This window comes from Chrysemys picta, chromosome 4 (genome assembly GCF_011386835.1).
Source record: "Chrysemys picta bellii isolate R12L10 chromosome 4, ASM1138683v2, whole genome shotgun sequence".
Classification (NCBI taxonomy): domain Eukaryota; kingdom Metazoa; phylum Chordata; order Testudines; family Emydidae; genus Chrysemys; species Chrysemys picta.
This window is the reverse complement of record NC_088794.1, coordinates 63,669,530-63,695,902: the sequence shown is the minus strand read 5'-3', so window position 1 is coordinate 63,695,902 and position 26,373 is coordinate 63,669,530. Positions and strand designations below refer to the sequence as shown.

The window sequence follows — 26,373 nt, the reverse complement described above, 5'->3', positions numbered from 1 at the left end:
TCTGGGAAATGTGCAGGCCATAGTGGATGGCTTTGCTGCAATGGGATTCCCTAACTGTGGTGGGGTGGTAGACGGAACCCATATCCCTATCTTGGGACCAGAGCACCAAGGCAGCGAGTACATAAACCGAAAGGGTTACTTTTCAATAGTGCTGCAAGCACTGGTGGATCACAAGGGACATTTCACCAACATCAACGTGCGATGGCTGGGAAAGGTACATGACGCTCGCATCTTTAGGAACTCTGGTCAGTGTCAATGGCTGGAGCAAGGGACTTACTTTCCAGACCAGAAAATAACCGTTGGGGATATTGAAATGCCTATAGCTATCCTTGGGGACCTAGCCTACCCCTTAATGCCATGGTTCATGAAGCCGTACACAGGCGACCTGGACAATAATCAGGAGCTGTTCAACTATAGGCTGAGCAAATGCAGAATGATGGTAGAATGTGCCTTTGGACATTTAAAAGTGCACTGGTGCAGTTTACTGACTCAGTTAGACCTCAGCGAAACCAATATTCCCATCATTATTAGTGCTTGCTGTGTGCTCCACAATATCTGTGAGAGTAAGGGGGAGACGTTTATGGTGGGGTGGGAGGTTGAGGCAAATCACCTGGCTGCTGATTACACGCAGCCAGACACCAGGGCGATTAGAAAAGCACAGCAGTGAGCATCAGAGAAGCTTTGAAAACCAGTTTCATGACTGGTCAAGGGACTATGGTGTGAAAGTTCTGTTTGTTTCTCTTTGATAAAAACCTGCCCCCTTGTTTCACTCTACTTCCCTGTAAGCCAACCACCCTCCCTTCCCCCCCTTTGATCATCGCTTGCAGAGGCAATAAAGTCATTGTTGTTCAAAATTAATGAATTCTTTATTACTTTGTCACACAAATGGGGAGATAACTGCCAAGGTAGCCCGGGAGGGGTGGTGGAGGAGGAAAGCAATGGGCGGGGTGGTGGAGGAGGGAAGGACAAGGCCACACTGCACTTCAAAACTTATTGAATGCCAGCTTTCTGTTGCTTGGGCAGTCCTCCGGGGTGGATTGGTTGGGTGGCCGGAGGCCCCCGCACCACATTCTTGGGGGTCTGGGTGAGGAGGCTATGGAACTTGGGGAGGAGGGTAGTTGGTCACACAGGGGCTGCAGCGGCGGTCTGTGTTCCTCCTACTGCCTGTCCTGCTCACCAATACGCCGGAGAATATGAATTTGATCCTCAAGTAGCCTGAGCATTGCTTCCTGCCTCCTTTCATCATGTTGACGCCACATCTCCTCTCGCGCGTCCCTCCTGTCCTCTAGTGCATCCCTCCTGTCCTCACGTTCATTTTGTGCTTTCCTGCACTCTGACGTTGTCTGCCTCCACGCATTCTGCTGGACTCCTTCAGTGTGGGAGGACTGCATGAGCTCAGAGAACATATCATCGCGAATGCGTTTTTTTCGCCTTCTAATCTTCGCTAGCCTCTGGGATGGAGATGATACAGTGAGCATTGAAACATTTGCAGCTGCGGGAGGAAAAAAAAAGGAGAGTAGTATTTAAAAAGATACATCTTAGAGAACAATGGGTACACTCTTCCACAGTGAACCAAGCTGTTAACATTACATACCATGTGTGCTTTCTTTACAAGGTCGCATTTGCCTGCCGGTTTGGTGTGAGAGATCACACACGCAGGGCTGGCGGGCAACAGAATTCGGCTTGCAGGCAGCCATGGTAAGCCACAGTCTTTTGGCTTCTTTAACCTTCATAACATGTGGGAATGGTTTCAAACAGCAGCACCCTCATGTCCCATACCAAGCACACGTTGGGTTGGCCATTTAAAATGGGTTGGCCATTTAAAAGGAGGGGCTGTGGTTTTCGGGTTAACGTGCAGCACAAACCCAACTAAAGCCCTCCACCCCACCCTATTCTCTGGGATGATCGCTTCACCCCTCCCCCCCACTGCGTGGCACACAGCGGGGATGATTTCTGTTCAGCCACAGGCAAACAGCCCAGCAGGAATGGCCACCTCTGAATGTCCCCTTAATAAAATTCCCCTATTTCAACCAGGTGACCATGAATGATATCACTCTCCTGAGGATAACACAGAGATAAAGAAAGGATGTTGCTTGAATGCCAGCAAACACCGGGACCATACGCTGCCATGCTTTGTTATGCAATGATTCCAGACTACATTCTACTGGCCTGGCGTGGTAATGGAGGACGGAATAAGGCTGCCCTCCCCAGAAACCTTTTGCAAAGGCTTTGGGAGTACATCCAGGAGAACTTCACTGAGATGTCCCTGGAGGATTTCCGCTCCATCCCCATACACGTTAACAGACTTTTCCAGTAGCTGTACTGTCCGCGAATGCATCCCAAGTCTTCAGGACAAAGTAATAATTAAACACGCTTGCTTTTAAACCATGTACAATATTTACAAAGGTACGCTCACCAGAGGTGCCTTCGCTGCCTTCAAGGTCCGTGAGCCCACCTTGGGTGGGGTGGGAGGGTACTGGGTCCAGGGTGATTAACAGTTCCTGACTGTCAGGGAAAACGTTTTCTCCGCTTCTTTGCTGTGCGCTAACTTCAACGCAACTTTAACTCCTCCTCCTCTTCTTCGTCCCCTAAATCCGCATCCCTGTTGCATGAGAGTCCATTGATGGAGTCCATGCATAGGGGTGCGGTAGTTGTAGGGGCACCCCCTAGAATGGCATGCAGCTCTTCATGCCCTTTGAGATTTTTTTTCAAATATTACGGCATTTCATCTTTTGGAATGGAGTTCGGAGAGCACAGATTCGTCTCCCCATACAACGATCAGATCCAGTACCTCCCGTTCAGTCCATGCAGGATCTCTGTTGCGATTCTGGGACTCCATGGTCACCTGTGCTGATCAGCTCGCCACGCTGGCCAAACAGGAAATGAAATTAAAAAGTTTGCGGGGCTTTTCCTGTCTACCTGGCTAGTGCATCAGAGTGGAGAGTGCTGTCCAGAGCGGTCACAATGGAGCACTCTGGGATAGCTCCCGGAGGCCAATACCGTCAAATTGCGTCCACACTACCTAGGGTGACCAGATCACAGAAATGAAATATCGGGATGTGGGGGCGGAGCAAAAAAAAAAAAAAGCCATTTCGTAGGGGCCGGGGAAATTAGCAGGCCCCGGGCGCATTGTGGCCGCGCGCGCTGCCTTTCCCGCAGCCCTGGGCACATGTGGCACGTCCCGCCGCCCCGCCGGGAAGGAGCTGCTGGAGCGCAGACAAGCGGGAGAGGCGCGGGGCTCCAGACCCCGGCAGTGGCGTGGGAGAGCGGCTCGGGGCCGCACGAGTGGGCCATGTAAAGTTTATCAGCTCGGAGGGGGAACCCAGATGGCTCCTTGCCCCTGTAGGGGGGTACCGTCCCCACCCCACGCCAGCATGTCTTGCCAGCTGCCGCAGGCCAGGTAAGGAGCCGAGTTCCCCCCTCGTCCTGGCTCCTCAGCTGAGCGGCATTCCTCCTCCCTCCCAGGCTTGCAGCTGTAATGGCGGCGCAAGCCTGGAGGGAGGAGGTGGTGGCGCGGCTTCCAGTTCCTGGAGCTGCTGGTGAGTATGAGCTCTGGCACCGGGCGGGCAACGGGGCTTCTCCCCCAGGAGGGAGATGGGGGCGGGCTTAGCTCCTTACCTGGCCTGCGGTGGCCGGCGAGACATGCTGAAGCGGGACGCAGATGCTACCCCCTACAGGGGCGAGGAGCCGGCCGGGGTCCCCCTCGAGCCGATAAACTTTACATGGCCCGCTCGCGCGGCCCGAGCTGCTCTCTCCCGCCACTGCCAGGGTCCGGAGCCCCCCCGTCTCCCTCCTGGGGGAGCAGTCCCCTTGCCAGACCCCCTTGCCCGCCTGGTGCCGGAGCTCGTACTCACTAGCAGCTCCAGGAACTGGGAGGGAGGAAGAATGCCACATGCTTGGGGAAGAGGCGGGGCCAGGGCGGGGATTTGTGGAGGGATCCAATAGGGGAAGGAGGGGGCGGAGTCGGGGCGGGGGGCAGCGAGAGTCCCTCCAGGAGGACAACATTGCTTGTTTGTCCAGTGTCCCGACCGCACATGGGTCGGGACGTGGGACAAACAAGCAAATATCGGGACAGTCCCGATAAAATCGGTACATGTGGTCACCCTAACACTACCTCAAATTTGACCCAGCAAGCTTGATTTCAGCGCTAATCCCCTCGTTCGGTAGGAGTACCGAAATTGATTTTAAGAGCCCCTTAAGTCGACAGAAATGGCTGCGTCGTGTGGACGGGTGCAGGGTAAAAGCGATCTAACGCTGTTAAATTTGACCTAAACCCGTAGTGTAGACCAAGGCTTTGAGTAATTCAGGGAATCCCAGCAGCAGATAAGACAAACTGGTGAACTGCTAGGAGACTCTATGCAGTCAGATACACTGATTAGGGATTCTTTGTTTGTTAGGGGGGTATATGTAAAATATTTTACTGAATTAAGTCTCCTGCAGCACCTCACTAGGTTACATCAGACAAAGAGAGCTGCAGTGACTAGGCATTGGGATGCCTGTGCCTTTAAGAACCCAGTCCTGGGAAGCCCATGCTGAGAGGTGCTGTCTGCGAGAGAGGAAATAAAAAAGCCCCTCTGTCCCCCCCACCCTATTTTTGCAAACACTGGTATCTCAGTCCACTGGGGTAACTGTTACCCCCTCTGCCCTTGCCTGTGCTGGAGTTTTGCTCTCTGTCACCCGCTGGCAGCGCCTCACCCCTGGGCATAACCCCAGCTCCTTCCCCCCTCACCCCAATTTTGCCCCTCAGTCCCTCTCCTAACCCTGCCTCCAGCTGCTTGACCCCCCAGAGCAGTTGATTTTCGCCCCTGACCACCCCACTCCTCCAATTTGCCCCCTTTTCAACCCCTGTAAAAAGCAGTCAGCAGAATCTTACGTATAGAGAGGGCAGACTGAAGGGCAGCGGCTTCAGCAGATACTATACTACTGAGCATGCACAGGATGATTATCCCCAAATCTGTTACTGCGGCGTTGTTAAACCTCCTCTGCAGCCTCTGACGCTGAAAACAGGACACTGGAGTGGACAGGCCTCCGCTCTGATCCAGTCTGCCTATTACCTATAACCTAAGTCAGTGGCTCTCAACCTTCCCAGACTACTGTAGCCCTTTCAGCAGTCTGATTTCTCTTGCGTACGCCCAAGTTTCACCTCACTTAAAACTGCATGCTTAGAAAATCAGACATAAAAATACAAAAGTGTCCCAGCAGACAGGTACTGAGAAAATGCCGACGTCCTCATTTTTGTCATATCATTATAAAATAAATCAATTGCACTAATAAGATTGTACTTATATTTCAGTGTATAGTATACAGAGCAGTATAAAAAAGTTATTGTCAGTATGAAAGTTTAGTTTGTACTGACTTTGCGAGTACTTTTTATGTAGCCTGTTGTAAAACTAGGCGTCTATCTAGATGAGATGGTGTACAGAAGGAGCAAGTGGCAGAGCTAGAAATAGAAACCAGGAGTCCTGTAGCCCAGCCCAGCACCGTAGCCAAAGCCCAGCCTGCTCCCTCATTCAAGGCTCTGAACACACCTCCGCATGGCCTGGCCCGGCCCAGAGAATGCAGCAAAACTGCAGCCCATGAGCCCCTCTGCCCCATGAGCTGGGCTGGCACGACCCAGCTACATACCCCTCCCTTGATGGCATCCCAGTGGATGCTTTGGGCATGCTCTTGCTCCGGCACTGCTCAATGATGCTGGCCTGGTTGGTGTTCAGATCAGGGTTGGGTCCCTCCTTTGAAATAGGACAGAGAGGGGGAGACACAGCTGGGATCTGATTCCAGGGCAGTCCCAGCTCCCAGCCCCCACTACTATAACCCACCAGCCTCCCCTGCCCTCCCAGAGCCAGGGATAGAACCCAGGCATCCTGAGGCTCCTGGTGACCCTCCCTGCCCCAAACCACCTGCCCCTTTTCAGTCACCGTTAGCTGTTACCTCCGGCCGCATGAACCACAGGGGCTGGACTTCCCCCCTCTTATGTGAAGCAGTTGCTAGAGGGGGACAGAGACCCAGCCACCTTAGGGGAGGTGCTGTGGGACAGAGGAAAGGTCCAGTGGAGAAAGGATAAGAACAGAGACATTATCCCACGGACCAGCATCCTCTGCTCCAGCAGCTGGGCACGGTGCTGGCCTTGGGCTAACAGAGGTTAGGGGGCGCTGGGGTTAGGGGCAACCGGGTCAGTGCTAGTGGTCAAGGCTGGGCTCTGTAGCGCCCCCTCTGACTGGGGCTGTGTCACACACAGAATCTGTGTGGGGCAGCTGCCCTCCCCATGGCACTGGGCAGGGACATGGGTGTGAGCTCCTGAAAAACACACACAATACAGCCACGTGAGAGCTCCTGGAACCACAGGGGCTAGAATTAGGGGTGCTGCATCACCCCCTGGTTTGAAGTGGTTTCCAATCCATACAGGGGTTACGGTTTGGTTCACTAGTTCTCAGCACCCCCGTCCCCCACTATACAAACGGCTCCAGTCCCGCACCTTGCCTGTAACGCGCACAGACACAGAGCCAGCGCTGCTCTGACACACACACACACACACAGCATACGCAGCCTGGGGGTACGTGTGTGTGTGATCTCCTGTGACACACGTACCAACCTGTGTGATCTTACTGTGAAACTCACAGGCAGCACAGCCTGACCGGGCCCCTCTTGTACCCACTAGTCCCTGCTCCCCTCCCAGAGCCGGGAGAGAACCCAGGAGTCCGGGCTCCCAGCCCCCCCGCAGCCAGCACCCCACGACACAGCGGGCCCCACTCCGAGCCCACGGGAAGCACCCCATACAGGCCCCGGCGCTGGGGCCTCCCCGGGCTGCTGGAACTGGCGGCGCAGGCGCGGGGCCGAGCGGGGAGCGCAGCAAGGCTGGAGCGGAGCGGGGCGGGGCCAGCCCGGCCCGTGCGCAGGGCGGGTCCCGGCTGCAGCCCCAGGGCGGGGACCGGGCTGGAGGCGGCCCCGGGGAGGCACCAGCCGCGGGGCGGGAAGTCGCTGCCCGGAGGAAGCGGCCGGGGCCGGGGCCGAGGCAGGGGCCGAGCCCGGCGATGGCTGCAGCGGGGCCGGCGCAGGTAGGACGCGGGGCGGGGACTCCCCGGCCGGGCACTGGCTGGTCCCGGCTGGGGGCCGAGGGGGGCCGGGACCCGGGTCCCTCCCGCGCTACTGACCCCGGGGCTGGGGGCTGCAGTAGCCGGAGCGCTGGGGCCGGGGGGCGGCTCTGGGGCCCCGGGGCGGGGGGGCCCTGGCCGGGCGGACACGCGGAGCCGGGCGCGGCCCCTTCCCCCTGAGCGAGGCCCCGGCCGGGCAGAGGAGCCCGGAGGCGCCTGAGCCGGGGCGGGAGCGGGGCTGAGCACAGGCCTGGGGCGGGGGCGGGACTCCGGCCGGGGGGGAGGAGCCTGTTCCCGGCCCTGGGATTCGGGCCCTGCCCAGCGCCCCGCCCCGGAGCCCCGTGGGGAGCCGAGAGCGACTCCTGTCCCCGGCCAGCAGGGCCCCGAGTCCCCGGGGAGCTGTGCGGGGTGGGGGAGAGTCTCCCTGGGTCACAGCTGCTGGGCCGGGGGTTCCCTGGGAGTCGCTCCCCTAGAAACCGCGTCCCCTGCTGAGACTCTGGGCTGGGAGCTGGAGCAGAAGGTGCTGAGTGTGTAACGCTTGTGCCAGCAGCTCCAGGTGGCGTTCGAGGACGTCGCTCTTTATTTCACCCGGGAGGAGTGGGAGCTCTTATCCCAGCCAGAGAAGCAGCTGTACCGGGACCAGATGCTGAGGAATTACTGGGCCATTGTTTTCCTCGGTAAGGATTCATTTCCCTTCTTTTATTCACAGCTGTGAAATGTCGGATTCCTTCAAGGCCTCTGCTGCCATGTGCCACCCAGCAGCCAAATGGTGGCAAATGTCAGCCCCTTTCAGGCCGGCTTCTTGTTAAAGGACAAATCAGGGCTACAAAGCCTGGGGCTAATCTCTGTGTAACTTGTTTATTACGTACCTCAGTCCTGGCACAGCGGTGGTAGCAAACAGCACATGAGCAACAACCTCTTCCAGGAATCCCAGTCCAGCCACGGAGGGCAGCAATTCTGCCTTAAGAACTGACTCTAGTTAGACAAATAAGGCAGGGAGAAAACTCTCCTGCTGCTTGTAACAGCTCCCCATCTCCTCCAAAACACCCACTTAATCAGATGCATGAAGTGGAAACTTAAGTGGGCAGATATACATACACATGCAAAGATGTGTGTGTTACATTACTTTGCTTATGCCTAAATAAATTTATTAATCTTTAAGGTGCCACAGGACTCCTTGTTGTTTCTTCTAAGGAAGGTTTATTTCATTATTCTCCTGCCTGGGATCTCTTGCACTCTCATCTGAAGCAGCGACCGAGAGCAGTGTCCCGTCGTGCTAGGTGCTGCGCAGCCACACACTGACCGAGATCGGGGCCCTGTTGTGCTGGGCTGCACCTACTGAGTCGCTGCCCCCAACACTTCAGTAATAAAACTGATTCCCCCCCCCCCCCCCCCGCAACAGGCTATTCAGGTTCCACACCAGACTTAATCCACCGGATCGAGGTAGGGGAGGCTGAGCTCTGGATCCGGGATGCCGAGGACTCCAGGGAAAGCTCTGGGCCTGAGAGCCCCTCTCCAGGTGAGTCATAGAAGATTAGGGTTGGAAGAGACCTCAGGAGGTCATCTAGTCCAATCCCCTGCTCAAAGCAGGACCAACCCCAACTAAATCATCCCAGCCAGGGCTTTGGCAAGTCAGGTCCTAAAAACCTCTAAGGATGGAGATTCCACCACCTCCCTAGGGAACCCATTCCAGTGCTTCACCACCCACCTAGTGTAATAGTGTTTCCTAATATCCAACCTAATATCCTCCCCCACTGCAACTTGAGACCATTGCTCCTTGTTCTGTCATCTGCTACCACTGAGAACAATCTAGATCCATCCTCTTTGGAACCCCCTTTCAGGTAGTTGAAGGCTGGTATCAAATCCCCCCTCACTCTTCTGCAGACTAAACAATCCCAGTTCCCTCAGCCTCTCCTCGTAAGTCATATGCCCCAGCCCCCTAATCATTTTTGTTGCCCTCCACTATACTCTCCAGTTTGTCTCAGGGCAGGATCAATCATGCCATTTTGTAGAGCAGGTCTCAGGCACTTGTAGCGCTTCACTATAATGCTCTAAAACTGCCTTGCGTTCCAGGCAGCTGCTGCTGTGGGCGCGGAGGCACGTGGGGGCCAGAGGAAATCATCCTGTGGGCCACAACTTGGGGTGAACTTCCAGCGAGCTTAAATCCAAGTTCCTTTTTCCTTGTTTTCGAATCCCAACTTACTTCCTGTTTGTCCCTAATTTATATAGTAATATTCTCAGCTATACCTTAATCAATCATTTTACTGAAATCTATCTAACCAATCCAAACATAATTCTCTAACCAATTATATCCCACTACCCTAATTAACTTGCACCTAGCAAAATTAATGATACAGCAGACAGAAACAATTAGAGAACCAGACAGATTAACAATAGAAAGGTGGGGGCCATAAAGATAAAACATACAGAAATGAGGGTTTCACAACCACAACTATTGAGAAGTGATTTCTTGACAGACAGAGGCTATCAAACTACGTTTTCTTTAACCATCTTCATCTGGAGGTGATAGGCATCAGGGCTGCCTAGAGGATTCAGGGGTCCAGGGCAAAGCAATTTCGGGGGCCCCGGCCATAAAAAAAAGTTGCAATACTATAGAATACTATATTCTCGTGGTGGCCCCCGAGGGGCCCGGAGCCTGGGCAAATTGCCCCATTGCCCCCCCCCCCCTCCCCCGGGCGGCCCTGATAGGCATTATCAGGACAGGATTGTATTCCTAACGGCCCAATAGCACCTTATTTCAATGTGACTAGTTTGGAAGGTGAGGATGTGACCATACGCTTCCCAGTTTATGGCTGCCCCTGCTCCTTAGCCAAAGGCCTTAGTTTAAGAACAGGGCCGCAGACTGTCACAGTGAGAGAAGGCCCAGACACTGATTCTTTCTTTTATACCTCTATAACTAGCTAAATGATAACCATTTACCTAAATTCTTTAAGTATAGGCCTTTACAGGCAGGCCTGAATATCTGTATCCTAACAGTGGGGGTGGGCTAGAGAGGATATGGGTGGCAAGGCCATTCACTGAAGTTTGGCCCTTTCCCCCACCATCATGACTAGGGGCGGGGGCAAATCTGAGTGGCGCTGTAACCCCGCAGGCCAGGTCTCAGTGCCCGGAGCGAGGCGTTGGGTCCAGCCCTGGGGGACAGGAGCCGCCATTGCAGGCCGAGGTTCACATCCCCAAAACAGTCACTGAGAAGTGGGGAAATCGCTCCGTCTGTGACATTTTTCCTTCCTTGACAAACCTGCAGCCCTAATGATGAGCTAACACCGGAATGACCTCTGCTCTCTCCAGCAGGGCACGGGATCCCGGGAGAAACGAGGGGACAGTCTGAATGTGGGGAGAGCACAGAGGGAGAGCAGGATCCCACAGCCCACATAGGGATCAATATGCTGGATACCGTCCATCTCCTGGGTAGACTCAGCCAGAGACTCCCCATGGGCCAGCGTCCCCACCAGTGCATCAATTGCGGCAAGAGGTTCAGCAACCCCTCTGCACTGAAACAGCACCAGCGCACGCACACCGGGGAGCAGCCGTTCCGCTGTGCCAACTCTGGTCAGAGGTTCAACAGTGCCAGCACACTGACCCAGAATCAGCGCATGTGCATCAGGGAGCAGCCGTATCACTGTGCTGATTGTAACAAGGGTTTTGCACACAGCTCAAAGCTGAGAGTACATCAGCGCACGCATACTGGGGAGCGGCCATATCGCTGTGCTGACTGTGGAAAGGCCTTTGCGCAGATCTCAGATCTGAGATCACACCAGCACACGCACACCGGGGAGCGGCCGCACAGCTGTGCTGAGTGTGGCAAGGGCTTTGCATCGAGCTCAAATCTGAGTAGACATCAGCGTACACACACTGGGGAGCGGCCGCACTGCTGCGCTGACTGTGGCAAGAGCTTTGCACAGCTTGCACACCTGAGAAGATACCAGCGCGCACACACTGGGGAGCGGCCGCACCGCTGCACTGACTGTGGCAAGAGCTTTGCAGAGAGCTCAAAGCTGAGAACACACCAGCGCACGCACACCGGGGAACGGCCGCATCGCTGTGCTGACTGTGGCAAGGGCTATGCACAGATCGCACACCTCAGAATACACCAGCGCACACATACCGGGGAGCGGCCGTACTGCTGCACTGACTGTGGGAGGTGCTTTGCAACGAGCTCAACACTGAAAATACACGAGCGCCTGCACACAGGGGAGCGGCCGCACCACTGCACCGACTGTGGCAAAGACTTTGCACAGAGCTCAACCCTGAGAATGCACCACCGCATGCACACCGGGGTGCGGCCGCACCACTGTACCGACTGTGGCAAGAGCTTTGCAGAGAGCTCAAAGCTGAGAATACATCAGCGCACACACACTGGGGAACGGCCGTATCGCTGCACGGACTGCGGAAAGGGCTATGTACAGATCGCACACCTCAGAATACACCAGCGCACGCACACCGGGGAGCGGCCGTATCGCTGTGACGATTGCAGTAAAAGTTTTACCAATGCCAGTGCGCTGACCAAACATCAGCGCGCGCACACACCAGGGAGCAGCTGTACCGTTGTGCCAGCTGTGGTAAGATGTTCAACAATGCCAACAAGCTGACCCAGCACCAGTGCATGCACATCGGGGAACGGCCATTCCAATGCAGAAAGAGTTTGCACAGAGCTAATACCTGAGAATACACCAACGCATTCACAGCTGGGAGCGGCTTTACAGGTGTGCTGACTGTGGCAAATGCTTTGCTCACTTGGGCAACCTCACCTGGCACCAGTTGACTCACCAACGCCCCTCTGCCACTGCCAGAGCCTAAGGGGCTTCTGGCAGCTGGCAGGCCAGGCACAGTGCCAGCAGAATCAGACCAGGGAGTGGTCCTGTCCCCATGATGCCCAGCAGAGACTGTGTGGGGCAGGGAATGGGACTTAACTGAGCAGTGTGGGGAAGCGCAGACAGGTGGGGGGATTTTAGAGTAGATGGTCACAACCTGCTTGCATTAGGGACCCCTGCATCTAGGTGGGGGTCCAGCCAGGAGTCTCTCTGTCAAACTCCCCCCAACACATAGAGCTGTGAGGCAGCCAGGACAATTTCCCTCCTCCCCGCTCCCCCTCATCTAGATGGGACTGAGTCAGGAACTTCCCCCCACACCTACCTCGTTTTCAGACAGGATGATTCTTAGGTGATATCCGGAGATGGGATTTGCAGTCCTGTCTCAGCATAGATTGGTCCGAGGGGCGGGAGAGCCCGGTGCGTGTGATTGAAAGAAGACTCAGGATCTGCTCATGCCGTCTATTTTAAATAGAAATGTGATGAAGAAAAAGTACGTACCTAATGTGTAACAAAGGTCTGTCTAACCAGGTGTTTCTTTGTTATTAAAGAAGCTGATGCATTCGGATGGTGTGTGGAGAAGCCAATGTGAAGTGTAAATCTTTAAAATAAACCAGCCCAAATGTACTAAGGCCTAACTGACTGTGAGGCCTGATGAACTGTGTGACTGGCAGGGGCGCACAGAGCATTTTGCATTACTCCTTGGGGAATTCTGTGCCAAAAAAATAAAAATTCTGCACACCATATTTTAAAATTCTGCATATTTTATTTGTCAAAATAACCCAATATAATCACACTAGTTTCAATTATTATTTCAAACTACCTATCAGCAACTATGTTTGTAACAATACAAACAACAGACAACAAAAAAGATTCAGGAAGTGATTTTTCATAAATAGATTCCTTACTCGACCTGTTAACACAGAACGTTGAGTAATAATTCATTTAAACTACAATATTGAAATCTATTTCCCGCACCCCTCAGAAGCAGTGCAAAGGCTTCGGGGAGCCAGGGGTAATGGAGAAGCTGAGGGAGAGGGAAGTAATTGCTGGGAAGGAGCCTGGAGTGAACTTTGAGAGTTGTTGGGTGTGGGTGGGAGAAGTATGGACGAGGGGGATTTGGTGGGAGAGGGGAAGAGTGATTGATAGAGACTTGGGAATCCTCCCATATGGAACCCTGGCTCACCTTTGGCCTCTCCTATTCAGTCAGGCACATCTGCCCTCTGTCCCCATGTGTCCCTGCCCCGCCCCTTCACCTCCATGTGTCCCTGCATCCCCACTTGCATTCTGCCCCTACCTCAGTGTTACCTCACTAGCTCCTGTGACTACCCCCACCCAGGAGTCCTATATGCCCCACTCTGTCCATCTCCCCCATATTCCTTACCTCCACACCTGACTCCATGGGCAGAGCATTGTGAAATATCCTCTGACCCTCTGCCTGGCTCCTCCACCCATAAGCCAGCTGCCCCCTCTTCTGGTGCCACAGCGGCCCCTAGGGGGAAAAAGTGTAGTTGCAGTGTTTCTCCATCACAATTATTCTGGGGTGAAAAATAATATGTGGAGCACATGAAGTTTGTGTTTGCGCAGGCGGCGCAGAATTCCTCCATGAGTATCGCATATGAAGTGACATCACTGATGTAATCATTGACATGTACGGAAAAATCAAGCTCTGGTACAGAGGTACGTAGAGCTGTTAGTGTTTTTTCATTAACTGTTCTCTCCTGTTGGTCATGCCCACAGACTATGCAAATGAATCAAATCACTGTATGTGTCTCTGGTGAACTTCTCTCCAAGGACAGAGCCATTCAGGAGTTTGAAAGAGACTTTCCATCAGAGATGGATTTACAGTGAAATAGGGTTCCCTGGCTCAGGGCCCCCCAACAACAGGGGTCCCCAGGGCTGGGCAGTTGTGGGGGCAGAAGCTTGGTCCTGCTGGATCCTGGGGTCCTGCTGCAGGCTTCGCACCCATCGGCAGCCAAGCTCCCTCCTCCCCCGCCTCTTCCCCACCTCTTCCCCAGAGTGTGCCGTGTTCCCGCCCCTCCCTCTCCCCCTCCCTCCCAGCACTTCCCCTGCCACTAAACAGCTGTTTGCCGGCGCTTAGGTCACTCCGGGGAGGAGCAGGGCCACAGCATGCTCGGGGGAAGAGGAGGAGAAGAGGCAGGGGAGGGGCCTTGGGGAAAGAGGTGGAATCAGGGCAGGGCGGAGCAAAGGCGGGGCCCCTGCACTCCCCCTACACATACCCCCCCAGCCTCCTGCTGTGAGCCACTCAGGGTAGGGGGCTGCGAGCACCCTCACGACCCCAGCCCTGACTCCTGCACCCCCCCTCACACACACCCAGCCCCCTGACTCCTGCACCCCCCACATATAGCCCCCCCACACCCCATGCCCTGACTCCTGTACCCCCCACATCCCCACCCTGAGCACCAAATGGGAGCTCCTGCACATACACCCCCATATTCCCACCTGCACCCCTCACATCAAATGGGAGCTGCCCCAGGTAAGCGCTCCACACCGCAACCTCCTGCCCCAAACCGGAGCCCCCTCCCACACCCTAACTCCTGGACAGACCCTTCACCCCAACCCCCAGCCTGCTCCTGCACCCCAGTCACTGACTCCTGCACCCCCTTACACACCCCCAACCAACCACCTGCCCTCCCTGACTCCTGCACCCCCCCACACGCTCCCAGCCCTGACTCCTGCACCCCTCTCACGCCCCCAGTCCCCTGCCCACCCTGACTCCTGCACACATCCCTCGCACCAAATGGGAGCTGCCCCAGGTAAGCACTCCACACCCAAACCACCTGCCCCAGCCCTGAGCCCCCTCCTGGATAGACCCTGCACTCTAACTTCCTCCCAGCCCTGCACCCCCAGCCTTGAGCCCCCTCCTGCACCTAGCCAGACCCTGCACCCCAACTTTTTTTTACATTTTTTTTATAAAGCGCTCTTATCCAAAGTGCTTTACAATAGTTAGCTAATGGTACAAACAATATTTGGAAAGATCATTAAGTGGTCCGCCGAGACTCTCAGCGATTTTCAAGTAGTCTGTGGAAAAATCAGTTAGACTACAAGAACAATCAAGGTACCTCACTTTATTTTCATTTACTTCCTATTATTTATATGAGGAGGATGAAGAAAAAAGAATGGAAAATGGGGGCGGGGGGCGATAAGAGAGAATGGTCTTTTTCTTGATTGGGTCCCAAGGAGGGCCCCAAAAATGAAGCTGAGCACAGGGCCCCACTAACTCTAAACCGCCACTGCTATCCATAGAGATCGTTCGAACTTCTAGAGGGAAATTTCTGCTAGGGATGTAAATACTGTTTAAACAGTTAACCGTTTAAGCGGCTGGGGCCCATTTGGCTGGTGCAGCCAGGGCTCGGGTCACTCTGAGTGGATGGTACTACTCCGGCTGGGCCCACTTCAGCTGGTGCTGCAGCTGGGCCCGCTCCGGCTGGGTCTGCTCCAGTTGGGCAGCGCTGCTCCAGCCAGGTGTCATGTCTGGGCCTGGTCCGGCCATGCGGTGGTGCTGCAGCCGGGCAGCGCAGCTGGTTAACAGTTAAGGCGGTTAACTGGTAAGACTATGCTTACCGGTTAACCACTTTACCTTTTACATCCCTAATTTCTGCACACAGCTAAGGGTGCTGATGGAAAGAGCATGGAGTCATGCAAGGCTGGCCAAAGGAGCACAGGGCAGGGAGCCCATGGAAAGTAGCTTGTGGAGGTAGGTTACTGACTGGAGCTGAGGTTCACTCCATGACTCCACAAGTCTGACACCAACTGGGATGGCACAAAGTGTTTTACACAGGGATACTGGAGTTTTCCAACATTTCAAGAGGCTTCTGGGATGGAATACACCCTGTATCCAAACCCTACACACGACTATAATAGTCTTTGTACAAATTTCAGAGTAGCAGCCGTGTTAGTCTGTATCCGCAAAAAGAAGAACAGGAGTACTTGTGGCACCTCTTCTTTGTACAAATTATGCCTTATAAGGTAGTGTTGGGGTCACTAGGCCTGCCGGAGCCAAAGTTCTTCCATGTTTAAACTCTGTCCTTCCATGTTTAACTCTAATCGACCTCAAAAGCCAAGGGCAGAAATTGGAATGTGCAAACAGCCAGTTATCAGTTACAACCCCCCCTCCCCTCATACCAGGTACCAAGCGATAATGATGAGGCTAGCATGTTTCTGGCTGAAGAGGTAATAAACCAAAGGTAAACAAGACCAGGTAACAGTTTAGAGAGAAGTTACTAACAAGCTAGATTTATAGCCCTAGAATGATTTAATTGCTTAAATGTATAAACATGCCTTCAGTAGGGAGGGGAGGGGGAGTAGAGGGAGAGATAGAGGGGGGGTGGTAGAGAGGGGGAGGGGGGGGCTTAGTTTCTAAAATGTATAAGAAGAGAGAAACTGTTTTTGCTGGTGTGCTTGATTTGAGACTTGCCTATCTCCTTGCACCACTTTGAGATCTCAAATAAACTTTGATTGTTTCTCCACCCCGGTATGTTTATTGGCACGAAGCACACCGGGCAACAAACCCCGCTGTTGCTGTCCTCGGGCCTCTGTGCCAGCAACAGTAGGTATCATTTGAAAACTAATAACTTACTGGCCAGTATTATCATAGTGAAATGTATGCAGCAACTTTGTATAAAAAACTATGAACATAAGTTAAAATTGCAACTGAAGTGTGTTTACCAGACACGTCTCGGGAGTGGGTAAAATTGTTTCTCGGAAACAAAGGAGATGTTAGCCGAGGTGTCATCAAAGCGGATAGGTCATCACCTATCAAGTAGCCATTGTTTGGAAAGGAAGGCAATCAGGAACAAACTGATCTGCATTTTAGCAAACAACATGAAACCTCTTCCCCACCAAAGTTCATGTCTCCCCACATCTAGGGGTCACTTTGAGAAAATTCTGCATTTCAAAGGGTGATTGAACTATAAAAGACGGGCAAAAACACCTCTTGTGATTTTTCCTTGTTCATCTCTCGCTATCACCTAAGAGGACAAACTAAAAGCAGCCCTTGGACTTCAGGAACTGATCCGCAGCTGAAAACTTGGTCAGCAATGCTACTGGAAACCTGTGGTAAAGAACTTCACTTTGCACCACATCTAGTTTGTTCAGTTTAGTACTGGGAAGTGTTTTTAATCTTTCTTTTTCTTGAAACCATTTCTGACTTTGATGCCTCATCACTTGAAATCTACCTGTGTGATTAAATAAATTTGTTTTCTTCTTTAATTGAAATGAACTGAACTGTGTGTGTAACTCCATTTGGGGTGGGAAAAATATATGTATATTTATCCCCTTAGAGGGGCAATGGACCTGGTCTATCAGGACTGTCCAGGAAAAGGCTGGACAATACAGGCCACACATTTTGGGGAGGAAATCTGGGACTGTGTGTGTGTTGGGGTCACCCTGCAGTAATAACCAAGGCTGCGAAAGCCAAAGTGTGAGCTGAACATGGCTGGCAGGCAGCAGCTACACACAGACACTTGGGGTAAGACCGGAAGCTGGAGGCTGTTTGTGAGGGTCCGGGTTGGGAGCTACAGCAGCAAAGCATTAATGGGCACCTCAGGTTACAGGGCAGGCGGTGACACTGCTGCCCATCCGGTGTCTGGATTACACCCTGGATTGCGATAGCCTCATTGTCTCATTGGACAATGAGAATGGACACAACTCCTATCCTGGTTGGATGTTCCAAGATTCTGCCATGAATACAGGTCATTTCCTGATTGGCCCAGGCCAGCTTTGCCCAGCAGAGTGACCAGGCCGCACGATCCAACAGACATGGTATAAAATGTCCCATTTTGTTCAGCACGTCACTTCCTCAAGTCACAATGTCTGCATGAAGGAGTGTGAGTGGGACCAGTATTGCTTGGTCAGGGAGAGCACCCCCTGCTGGGTAACAACTTTAGTCTGGTTGTTGTCAAGCACCCTTTTGACTCTGGATTTTAAAGTCCGGTCTTGGGCAACCGCTGAGAAATCCCCGCAGAGAACAGGCGTATGGCTGTCACACACCTTGAGTGAATCACCTGAATGAACTCCCTCGCTGTCTCTAGAGCCAGTCACTGCAACGGTGAAATCACCTCCATGCCAGCTCCAACCGATATGTAGAAAAAAAGTCATTTTGCATATTTACGTATTGGTTAATGAACCATATTTACATACTGGTTAATGAATTGACAACGTGGTGGTGTTAAGGTAACTGCTTCATATCTGAGTGAACATCCTCTGGGCGACTAAAATGGATGATGCGCAGAGGCGACAGGTAACAGTTGATAGTGGGGGAAGGGCACAATGGAAAGGTTCTGGTGGTGTGCTGCAGGGTTCAGGGCAGGTACTCAACACACAAAGGAGTTTTGATTTCTAGACCTATTTTTGATGTCATTGTGTTGGGTTGCCCTTCCCCCCCCCCCCCCACAGGGTGCCACCTGATGTAGTGGGGTATCACTGAGCCCACCTGTTCCACCAGCCTGGGCTCCCTTACCCTGTCCTGCTGGCTCAGACCCTCAAGCCTCCTTCAGCGCGCACACACACACACACACACACACACACACCCTCTCTCTCTGAAATCAGCACTGCATGGGAAGGCTTCAAATAAAGTATTGCCCACATAGGTGCTGACTTCGTGGGTGCTCTGGGCAGTGACGAAGCCAAGTGGAGGGAACAGGGGGAGCAATTAAGCATTTCGGCGGCGGGTCCTTCAGTGCTGCCGAAGACACCCAGAGTGAGTGAGGGCCCACCACCGCAGACCCTGAGCACCGCCGCGTGAGTAAAAATTGACAAGGCGCCAAGAAATTGACAAGGCGCCACTTGTGCTCAGTGGGGGAGCGGCTGCTGGCCCGCTCCCCCCCCAGCTACGCTACTGGCTCCGGGGTTGGAGCACCCACAGGGAAAAATTAGCAGGTACTCCGCACCCACCGGCAGCCAAGCTCCCCCCTCCTTGCCTCCTTCTCCCCCCCTCGAGTGGGCCGAATCCCCGCTTCTCCCCCTCCCTCCCAGCGCTTCCTGCCCCCCTTGCAGGGGGTGGGAAGGGGCAGGACTGGGGTGGGAAAAGGCAGGGTGGGGCAGGGACTTTGGGGAAGGGGTGGAATGGGGGTGGGGTGAGGGCAGTGCAGGGGAAAGGGGTCAAGCACCCACCAGGCAGAGGGGAAGTCAGCGCCTATGATTGTACCTTCTTCCATAGCATAGAGAACTATATAGTAGCATAAGCTCATGAAATTCACCCCCTTCCTCAGTGTGGAGGAAGATACACACAGCTTTTACCCCCCAGTTATGAATTTCAGAAACTGGTTTTAGCAAAAATAAGCTTTTACCCCCCAGTTATGAATTTCAGAAACTGGTTTTAGCAAAAATAAGTTCATTAACTACAAAAGATCAATTTAAGTGATTATAAGAGATAGGTAATCTGTTTTGATCTGTTTGCTATCAAATAAAACAAACAGGCAAGCTAAACTCAATATGCTAAAGAAATTGGTTGTAAGCATCAATTTCTCACCCTAAATGTTATTTTAGACAGATTGCAGAGGTTCTTGAAGGCAAACTGTTCTTGCTTGCAACTTAAAACTTCAGATGTTTCTTTCACAGGCTAGAACACTTTCCAGCTCTTCTCCCCCCACTTAGTCTTTGTTTCTTAACTTGTTCACCTTAGCCTCTAAGGATAGAACCAGAAACAATGGGTTTAAACTGCAGCAAGGGAGGTCTAGGTTGGACATTAGGAAAAAGTTCCTAACTGTCAGGGTGGTTAAACACTGGAACAAATTGCCTAGGGAGGTTGTGGAATCTCCGTCTCTGGAGATATTTAAGAGTAGGTTAGATAAATGTCTATCAGGGATGGTCTAGACAGTATTTGGTCCTGCCATGCGGGCAGGGGACTGGACTCGATGACCTCTCGAGGTCCCTTCCAGTCCTATAATCTATGAATCTATGAATCTATGAAATGTTCACAGCAAACATCTTGGGCGGCGATTCAGTGAAAAAAAAAACTGATGATGTCACTCCCCTGCCTTAAATAGGTTTCACATATGGCTGGAATCCCATGTTTTCCAGAGCGATTTCACCTCCAGTCAGTGGAAAAATACTAATTTTATCCTAAAGTTTAGTATCAGCTGACGTGATCACATGATCCTGCAGCCACAACTCAAAGTCTGTTTGCTGTGTCCACAGGAAGGCTTTCCAGGAAGGTGGAACATTAGAGTCTTAAAAGACCTGTTGTTTTTCCTAGTAGCCCATCTAGACTGATTGCATTGTATGGTGGGCGTTCCCCAGGTGAAAACCCACCTGTAATTGATTCATAGTCAATATTCCTAACTTCAGACAGCAAAATGAGACATGCATGCAAATAGGATAATCATATCCAGTAAATCATAACCTTTCTAATGATACCTCACATAACCCCTCTGGCATAAAATACATCTCAGTTATGCTATAATAATGTAATAACAATATTTCTATGAAGATTATGGGGCGCAGTGTCACCATCATGTTTTACGAAACTATGTAATAGCAGACAGAGACTGTTCTAAAAGAGAGCTACACGTGAAGCAGCTCTGGATTGCACTGATGTATTATATCAATTTGAAGAACAGAGATATTTGCAAACTAAACCTTTGATATGATCTTTTGGGGCTCTTGTGATAATATCAGCACCCAATAATTATGTCAGGAATCAGTTCTAATTTAACCATATAAAACTATTTTCCCTCTGCATTTGAATCTGCTCTTTCCGCTCGATTTACAAGGAAAACTTGGCTCTCTTGGGCATCACAAGTATCAGAAATCTCATGCTAACCCTCCTGGGGACTATGATGTCTTTCTTCTGGTATGTACAGTATCACAGAATGCTGAACATAGGGGATCAGTAGCAAAGCTGGAAAAACAGGTATCGTGGCAGGAGGAGAGTGGTTTGAAAGAATTTTTGGAATGTAAATTAAAACAGATTTCTGTGCTCAATCTCCTGTGTCCAGTCCAGTGAGCAGGGACGTTCCAGTCACCTATCTGAGCTTGCCTGCACTTCCAATTTCTCTTTACAGTTCATTTTGAACTAGAGATGGACCCCAAACTAGGACAGAGAATCCAAAACATGAGGATTCTCTCAGATCTGCACCTAAACGTGAGGAAAATCAGATCTAGGTGCAGATTTCAACTTCACAGCTCAGGTTTATTTTTATGACAGCCCATTTCAGAACTCAAATCCCAACACTCTTGTGAAAGGACTTGGGCTTGGATCTGAAGGTTAGGAACTTGAATTTGGATGGAAGCTTCACAACTGACCCACTTTTGCTATTAACATTAAAGTTTAATAGTGTGACTTTCCTGTTCTTAATTATTACTCATTATAATATATTTCGACATTATTCAATCCAGCAAACTCTTACATTTATGCTTAATTATAAGCATGTGAGTGGTCCCACTGACAGCAATGCAACTGCTTAAGTGCTTGGACTTAAGCACACTGAAGTACTCTGCCAGGTGAGGGCCTTAAGAAAAAATGAAATAAAATATTGTCATTTTCAGGGAACTGCACTTGTATTCCCCTCACCTTCCCATTTCCCCTGGCTCCCGCTGCCTCCCCACCTACCTCCCCATTGCCTAGGCCCCACTGCCTCTGCACAGAGCCCGGCAATCTCCCCCTTACCCCTTCTGCCTTCCCCATGCACATCCCCATCATCCTGGTTACCTGCTGCCTCCCCCAGCCACCCCTCCTGGCCCCAATGATTCCCCCATTGCCTCTGGCCTGTCCAGCTTCCCAGAGGCTCCCCGAGCCCCTCTGCTAACCCCCCCTTCCTGAATTGCCCTGAGCTTCCTTCTGCAGTCAGCCAGCCACACTTTGCTTTTCTCACCAGCCTGGATTATGGCAGGGTGACCCCAACACTCTCCCAGTCCCAGATTTTCCCTCAGAAATGGATGTTCTGTCATGTCCAACCCTCTTCCAGACAGTCCAGAAATACTACATTGGTTATTCCTTTAAAGGGAATAATGTACACCAGCTCATTTCCATAAATTAAGTTACTCTGATACTTTTCTTAAATTTTCTTTCACTAAAAATTATGAAATTTCAATTTCTGATCCGCTTCAGAATCAAAACAAATTTAGAAGTGTCAGAATTTCCCACGGGATGGACACTGTATTTCCCAATCATCTCTCTTCGTAACACAAGGACTAGAGGATGTTCAGTGACATAAAAGGTGGGAAATTCAAAGCTGATGACAGGAAATACTTTTTCACACAATGGGTGATTATCCTGTGGAACTCACTGCCACATGATGTTACAGAGGGCAAGAATTTAGCAAGATCCAAAGATAGTGTGCGTCCACACTAACGGTGAAAGCGTGCCACCAGACTCCTTGTTGTTTTTGTAGATACAGACTAACACGGCTACCCCCTGATACTTGACATGTTACAATATGTTAGGATTGGTTAGTAAAATGTTAGTATAATGACTGGTTAAGATACAGCTAAGCAGGACTCAAGTTTCACCATATAAACTGGGGTCCCAAAGGAAGTTCTTTGGAAACCAACTCCAGGACACAGCCCCAAGCTCAGAGCTGCCAGACCTCAACACTCTGCCAATGACACTATGAAGAAACTGGAATCCCCCAGATGGACCTGATCCTGACTGGCCATCAAGAAAAGTTCATCTGGCTTATTGGGAATGGTGAGCATTATACGTTTAGCGTGTGCAGTCTGTTTGTGGTGTTTGGTAATAAATAGACGTTAAGTAAGATATTACTGTGTAAGGCTCTTTCACTGATAAAAGACACCGCAAACCCGCAGAGTGTAAGGTTATACCTGAGCCCACCGAACGGGTAAGGGTAGGGGCCTATAAACTGTGTGAGCAACAGAGAATTTTGTGTGGGTAACACTGATGCCAGGATAAGAAGTAATGGGCTTAAAGTGCAGCAAGAGAGATTTAGGTTAGACATTCGGAAAAACTTCCAAACTCTGAGGGTAGTTAAACACCAGAACAAACTATCTAGGGAGGTCGTGGAATCTCACATCATTGGAGGTTACTAAGAACAGGTTAGACAGACACGAGACAGGGATGGTCTAGGTAATATTTACTCCTGCTGCAGTCAGGGCCGGCTCCAGGCACCAGGCACCCAAGCACATGCTTGGGGCAGCACCTGGTAAGGGGCGGCGGGGGGAGCGCGGCGCGGCATTCTGCAGGGGGGCGCTCCGGCGGCGCGGCGCTGGAAGGGCGGGCCCGGTTGCGCGGGGCTCGGCGAGGGCACGGTACTGGAGGGGGGTTCCGGCGGCGCGCGGGGGGGGGGTGGTTCCGGCGGCGCTTGGCGCAGGGGGGGCAGGCTCCGGCGCTCGGCGGGGGGGCTCGGGGGCGGCACTTTTTTTTGCTGCTTGGGGCAGCAAAAAAGCTAGAGTCGGCCCTGGCTGCAGTGCCAGGAACTGGACTTGACTACCTACTGAGGTCCCTTCCAGTCCTATCCTATCTAGTCCTCGTTGTGCCTATCCAGCTGGGATTCCAACCAGACTATCTTCTCCAGTAACTCCTGGCTGAGTTAGAGCTGGGCTTTGTGAGGCACATGTCCCATCTCCATTGACAGACTCCAAGTAAGGGAGAATCCATTGCATCATGAGGGGAGCGCTCCCAATGGTTCATTCACCTCCTAGATAAACACTGGCCCCTAATTCCCAGCCTCAATTGGTCTCTCTTCTGGTCCCAGCCAGTGGAGCTCGCTCTGCCTTTGCCTTCTACGTTAAGAAGCCCTCTCCTAGCAGGTATGTAAACCAGAAGGGACTCACCTGGGGAGGAGCTCTCAGGCCCGGAGCTTTCCCTGGAGTCCTCGGCATCCCGGATCCAGAGCTCAGCTTCCCCTACCTCGATCCGGTGGATTAAGTCTGGTGTGGAACCTGAATAGCCTGTTTGGGGGGGGGAAAGAATCAGTTTTATTACTGAAGTGTTGGGGGCAGCGACTAAGTTATACATTGGTGCAGCCCAGCACAACAGGGCCCTGATCTTGGTCAGTGTGTGGCTGCGCAGCACCTAGCACGACGGGACACTGCTTTCGGTCGCTGCTTCAGACGAGAGTGCAAGAGATCTTTCTTAGAAGAAACAACAAGGAGTCCTGTGGCACCTTAAAGATTAACAAATTTATATAGGCACAAACATAGTAACACACCCATCTTTGCATGTGTATATATATCTGCCCACTTAAGTTTCCACTTCATGCATCTGATTAAGTGGGTCTTTTGGAGGGGATAGGGAGCTGTTACAAGCAGCAGGAGAGTTTTCTCCCTAACTTATTTGTCTAACTAGAGTCAGTTCTTAAGGCAGAATTGCTGCCCTCCGTGGCTGGACTGGGATTCCTGGAAGAGGTTGTTGCTCATGTGCTGTTTGCTACCACCGCTGTGCCAGGACTGAGGTACATAATAAACAAGTTACACAGAGATTAGCCCCAGGCTTTGTAGCCCTGAGTTTTCCTTTAACAGGAAGCTGGCCTGAAAGGGTCTGGCATTTGCTACCATTTGTGTGACGGGTTGGATCACAGAAACCCCCTTGGGGCTGCCAACTGATGTGCTGAGACTACTTCTAAGTCTGTTTTCCCTGGAACTTGGGACTTCAGTGCCCTGCCTGGTCTGAGCCAGACACGCTAGCCAGCTGCAAACCCAGACCCAGGTCTGAACCACATCCCCCAACAGCTGCAGGCTTAACTGAAAGCAGCTTAAGAAGTGTTCCTGTCTCGAACACTCAGATGCCCAGCTCCCAGTGGGGTCCAAACCCCAAATAAATCTGTTTTACCCTGTATAAAACTTATAAAGGGTAAACTCAAAAATTGTCTGCCCTCTATAACACTGATGGAGAGATATGCACAGCAGTTTGCCACCCCAGGTATTAATACATACACTGTGTTAATTAATAAGTAGAAAGTGATTTTATTAAATAAAAAAAGTGGGATTTAAGTGGTTCCAATTAACAGCAGACAGAACAAACTGAATTCCCAAGCAAAATAAAATAAAACATGCAAGTCTAAACCTAATACAGTAAGAAGCTGAATACAGATAAAATCTCACCCTCAAAGATGTTCCAATAAGCCTCTTTACAGACTAGCCTCCTTCTAGTCTGGGTCCAGCAATCACCCTGTGGTTACTGTCCTTTGTTCCAGTTTCTTTCAGGTATCCTTTGGGGGTGCAGAGCCATCTGAAGACAAAATAGAGGGGTCTCCCAGGGGTTTAAATAAACTCTCTCTTTGGTGGACACCCATCCCTCCCCCTGTGTACTTATTGGGTTCTGAGAAGTGGGCTCCAAGCTCCAAGATGGAGTTTTAGAGTCACATGGGCAAGTCACATGTCCATGCATGACTCAGAACTTACAGGTAGCAGCCATGGTTCACATGCTACCCTGAACGTCCTCAAGTAGACTTCTTATGTGGATTGGAGCCTTCCAAGATCCATTGCCCGTTAAGTGTTTCTTGACTGGGCACTTAACTTGCACATTCCTTTCTCAAGAAGCTGACCAAATGCCTTACTAAGGTTACTTAAAATCAAGCAAGTACACAGCCAATATTCATAACTTCAAGTACAAACGACACATGCATACAAATAGGATGAGTATATTCAGAAAATCATAACCTCTACAGAGATGTTACATGGCATATGTAGCATAAAACATATTCCAGTTATATCATATATACATTCACAAGCATAGTCCCATAAAGCATTACGGGGTGCAAAATCACAATTTGGCTGCTGGGTGGCACATGGCAGCAGAGGCCTTGAAGGAACCCAGACATTTCACAGCTGCGAATAAAAGAAGGGAAATTAGTCCTTACCCAGGGAAACGATGCCCCGGTAATTCCGCAGCATCTAGTCCCGGTACAGCTGCTTCTCTGGCTGGGATAAGAGCTCCCACTCCTCCCGGGTGAAATACAGAGCAACGTCCTCGAACGCCACCTGGAGCTGCTGGCACAAGCGTTACACACTCAGCACCTTCCGCTCCAGCCCCCAGCCCGGAGTCTCAGCAGGGGACGCGGTTTCTAGGGGAGCGACTCCCAGGGACCCCCCGGCCCAGCAGCTGTGACCCAGGGAGACTCCCCCCCACCCCGCACAGCTCCCCTGGGGACTCGGGGCCCTGCTGGCCGGGGACAGGAGTCGCTCTCGGCTCCCCACGGGGCTCTGGGGCGGCCCCCCGTCGGCCCCCAGCCGGGACCAGACAGTGCCCGGCCGGGGAATCCCCGCCCCGCGTCCTACCTGCGCCAGCCCCGCTGCAGCCATCGGCGGGCTCGGCCCCGGCCCCGGCCCCGGCCCCGGCCCCGGCCGCTTCCTCCGGGCAGCGACTTCCCCGGGGCCGCCTCCAGCCCGCTTGCTGGGCTGCGGGACGGGCTGGCTCCAGCCCTGCTGCGCTCCCCGCCAGTCCCCGGCTCAAGGGCCCCGCGCCTGTGCCGCCCTCTCCAGCAGCCGTGGCAGGTCCCAGCGTAGGGACCTTCCGGCCCCGCCCTCCCGGACGC

General features: G+C 52.2%; 1 protein-coding gene and 1 long non-coding RNA gene across 8 annotated transcripts; one reads left to right on the top strand and one right to left on the bottom strand.

Moving 5' to 3' along the window:
- Window positions 1-867: 867 nt before the first annotated feature.
- On the bottom strand, window positions 868-26,373 carry LOC122174833 (uncharacterized). Of its 5 annotated transcripts, XR_010600557.1 has the most exons (7): window positions 26,117-26,366; window positions 25,699-25,825; window positions 24,941-25,067; window positions 23,672-23,788; window positions 13,302-13,409; window positions 12,243-12,379; window positions 868-1,492 (listed from the first exon to the last, which is right to left on the bottom strand). It is a non-coding gene; the product is annotated as an uncharacterized LOC122174833 (long non-coding RNA). The 5 variants fall into 5 exon arrangements; XR_010600558.1 differs by lacking the exons at window positions 12,243-12,379; window positions 13,302-13,409 and adding an exon at window positions 2,417-2,867 and having other exon boundaries at window positions 26,117-26,373; XR_010600556.1 differs by lacking the exons at window positions 12,243-12,379; window positions 13,302-13,409 and having other exon boundaries at window positions 26,117-26,351.
- On the top strand, window positions 6,879-12,717 carry LOC135983065 (zinc finger protein 664-like). 3 transcript variants are annotated; one of them, XM_065592466.1, is made up of 4 exons: window positions 6,879-7,052; window positions 7,639-7,765; window positions 8,491-8,607; window positions 10,398-12,717. In XM_065592466.1, exons 1-4 carry the CDS (start codon window positions 7,029-7,031, stop codon window positions 11,696-11,698), a joined length of 1,569 nt encoding a protein of 522 aa, XP_065448538.1. In that variant the 5' UTR covers window positions 6,879-7,028; the 3' UTR covers window positions 11,699-12,717. The 3 variants fall into 3 exon arrangements, with proteins under 3 accessions (XP_065448538.1, XP_065448537.1, XP_065448539.1); XM_065592465.1 differs by having other exon boundaries at window positions 7,636-7,765; XM_065592467.1 differs by lacking the exon at window positions 8,491-8,607 and having other exon boundaries at window positions 7,636-7,765.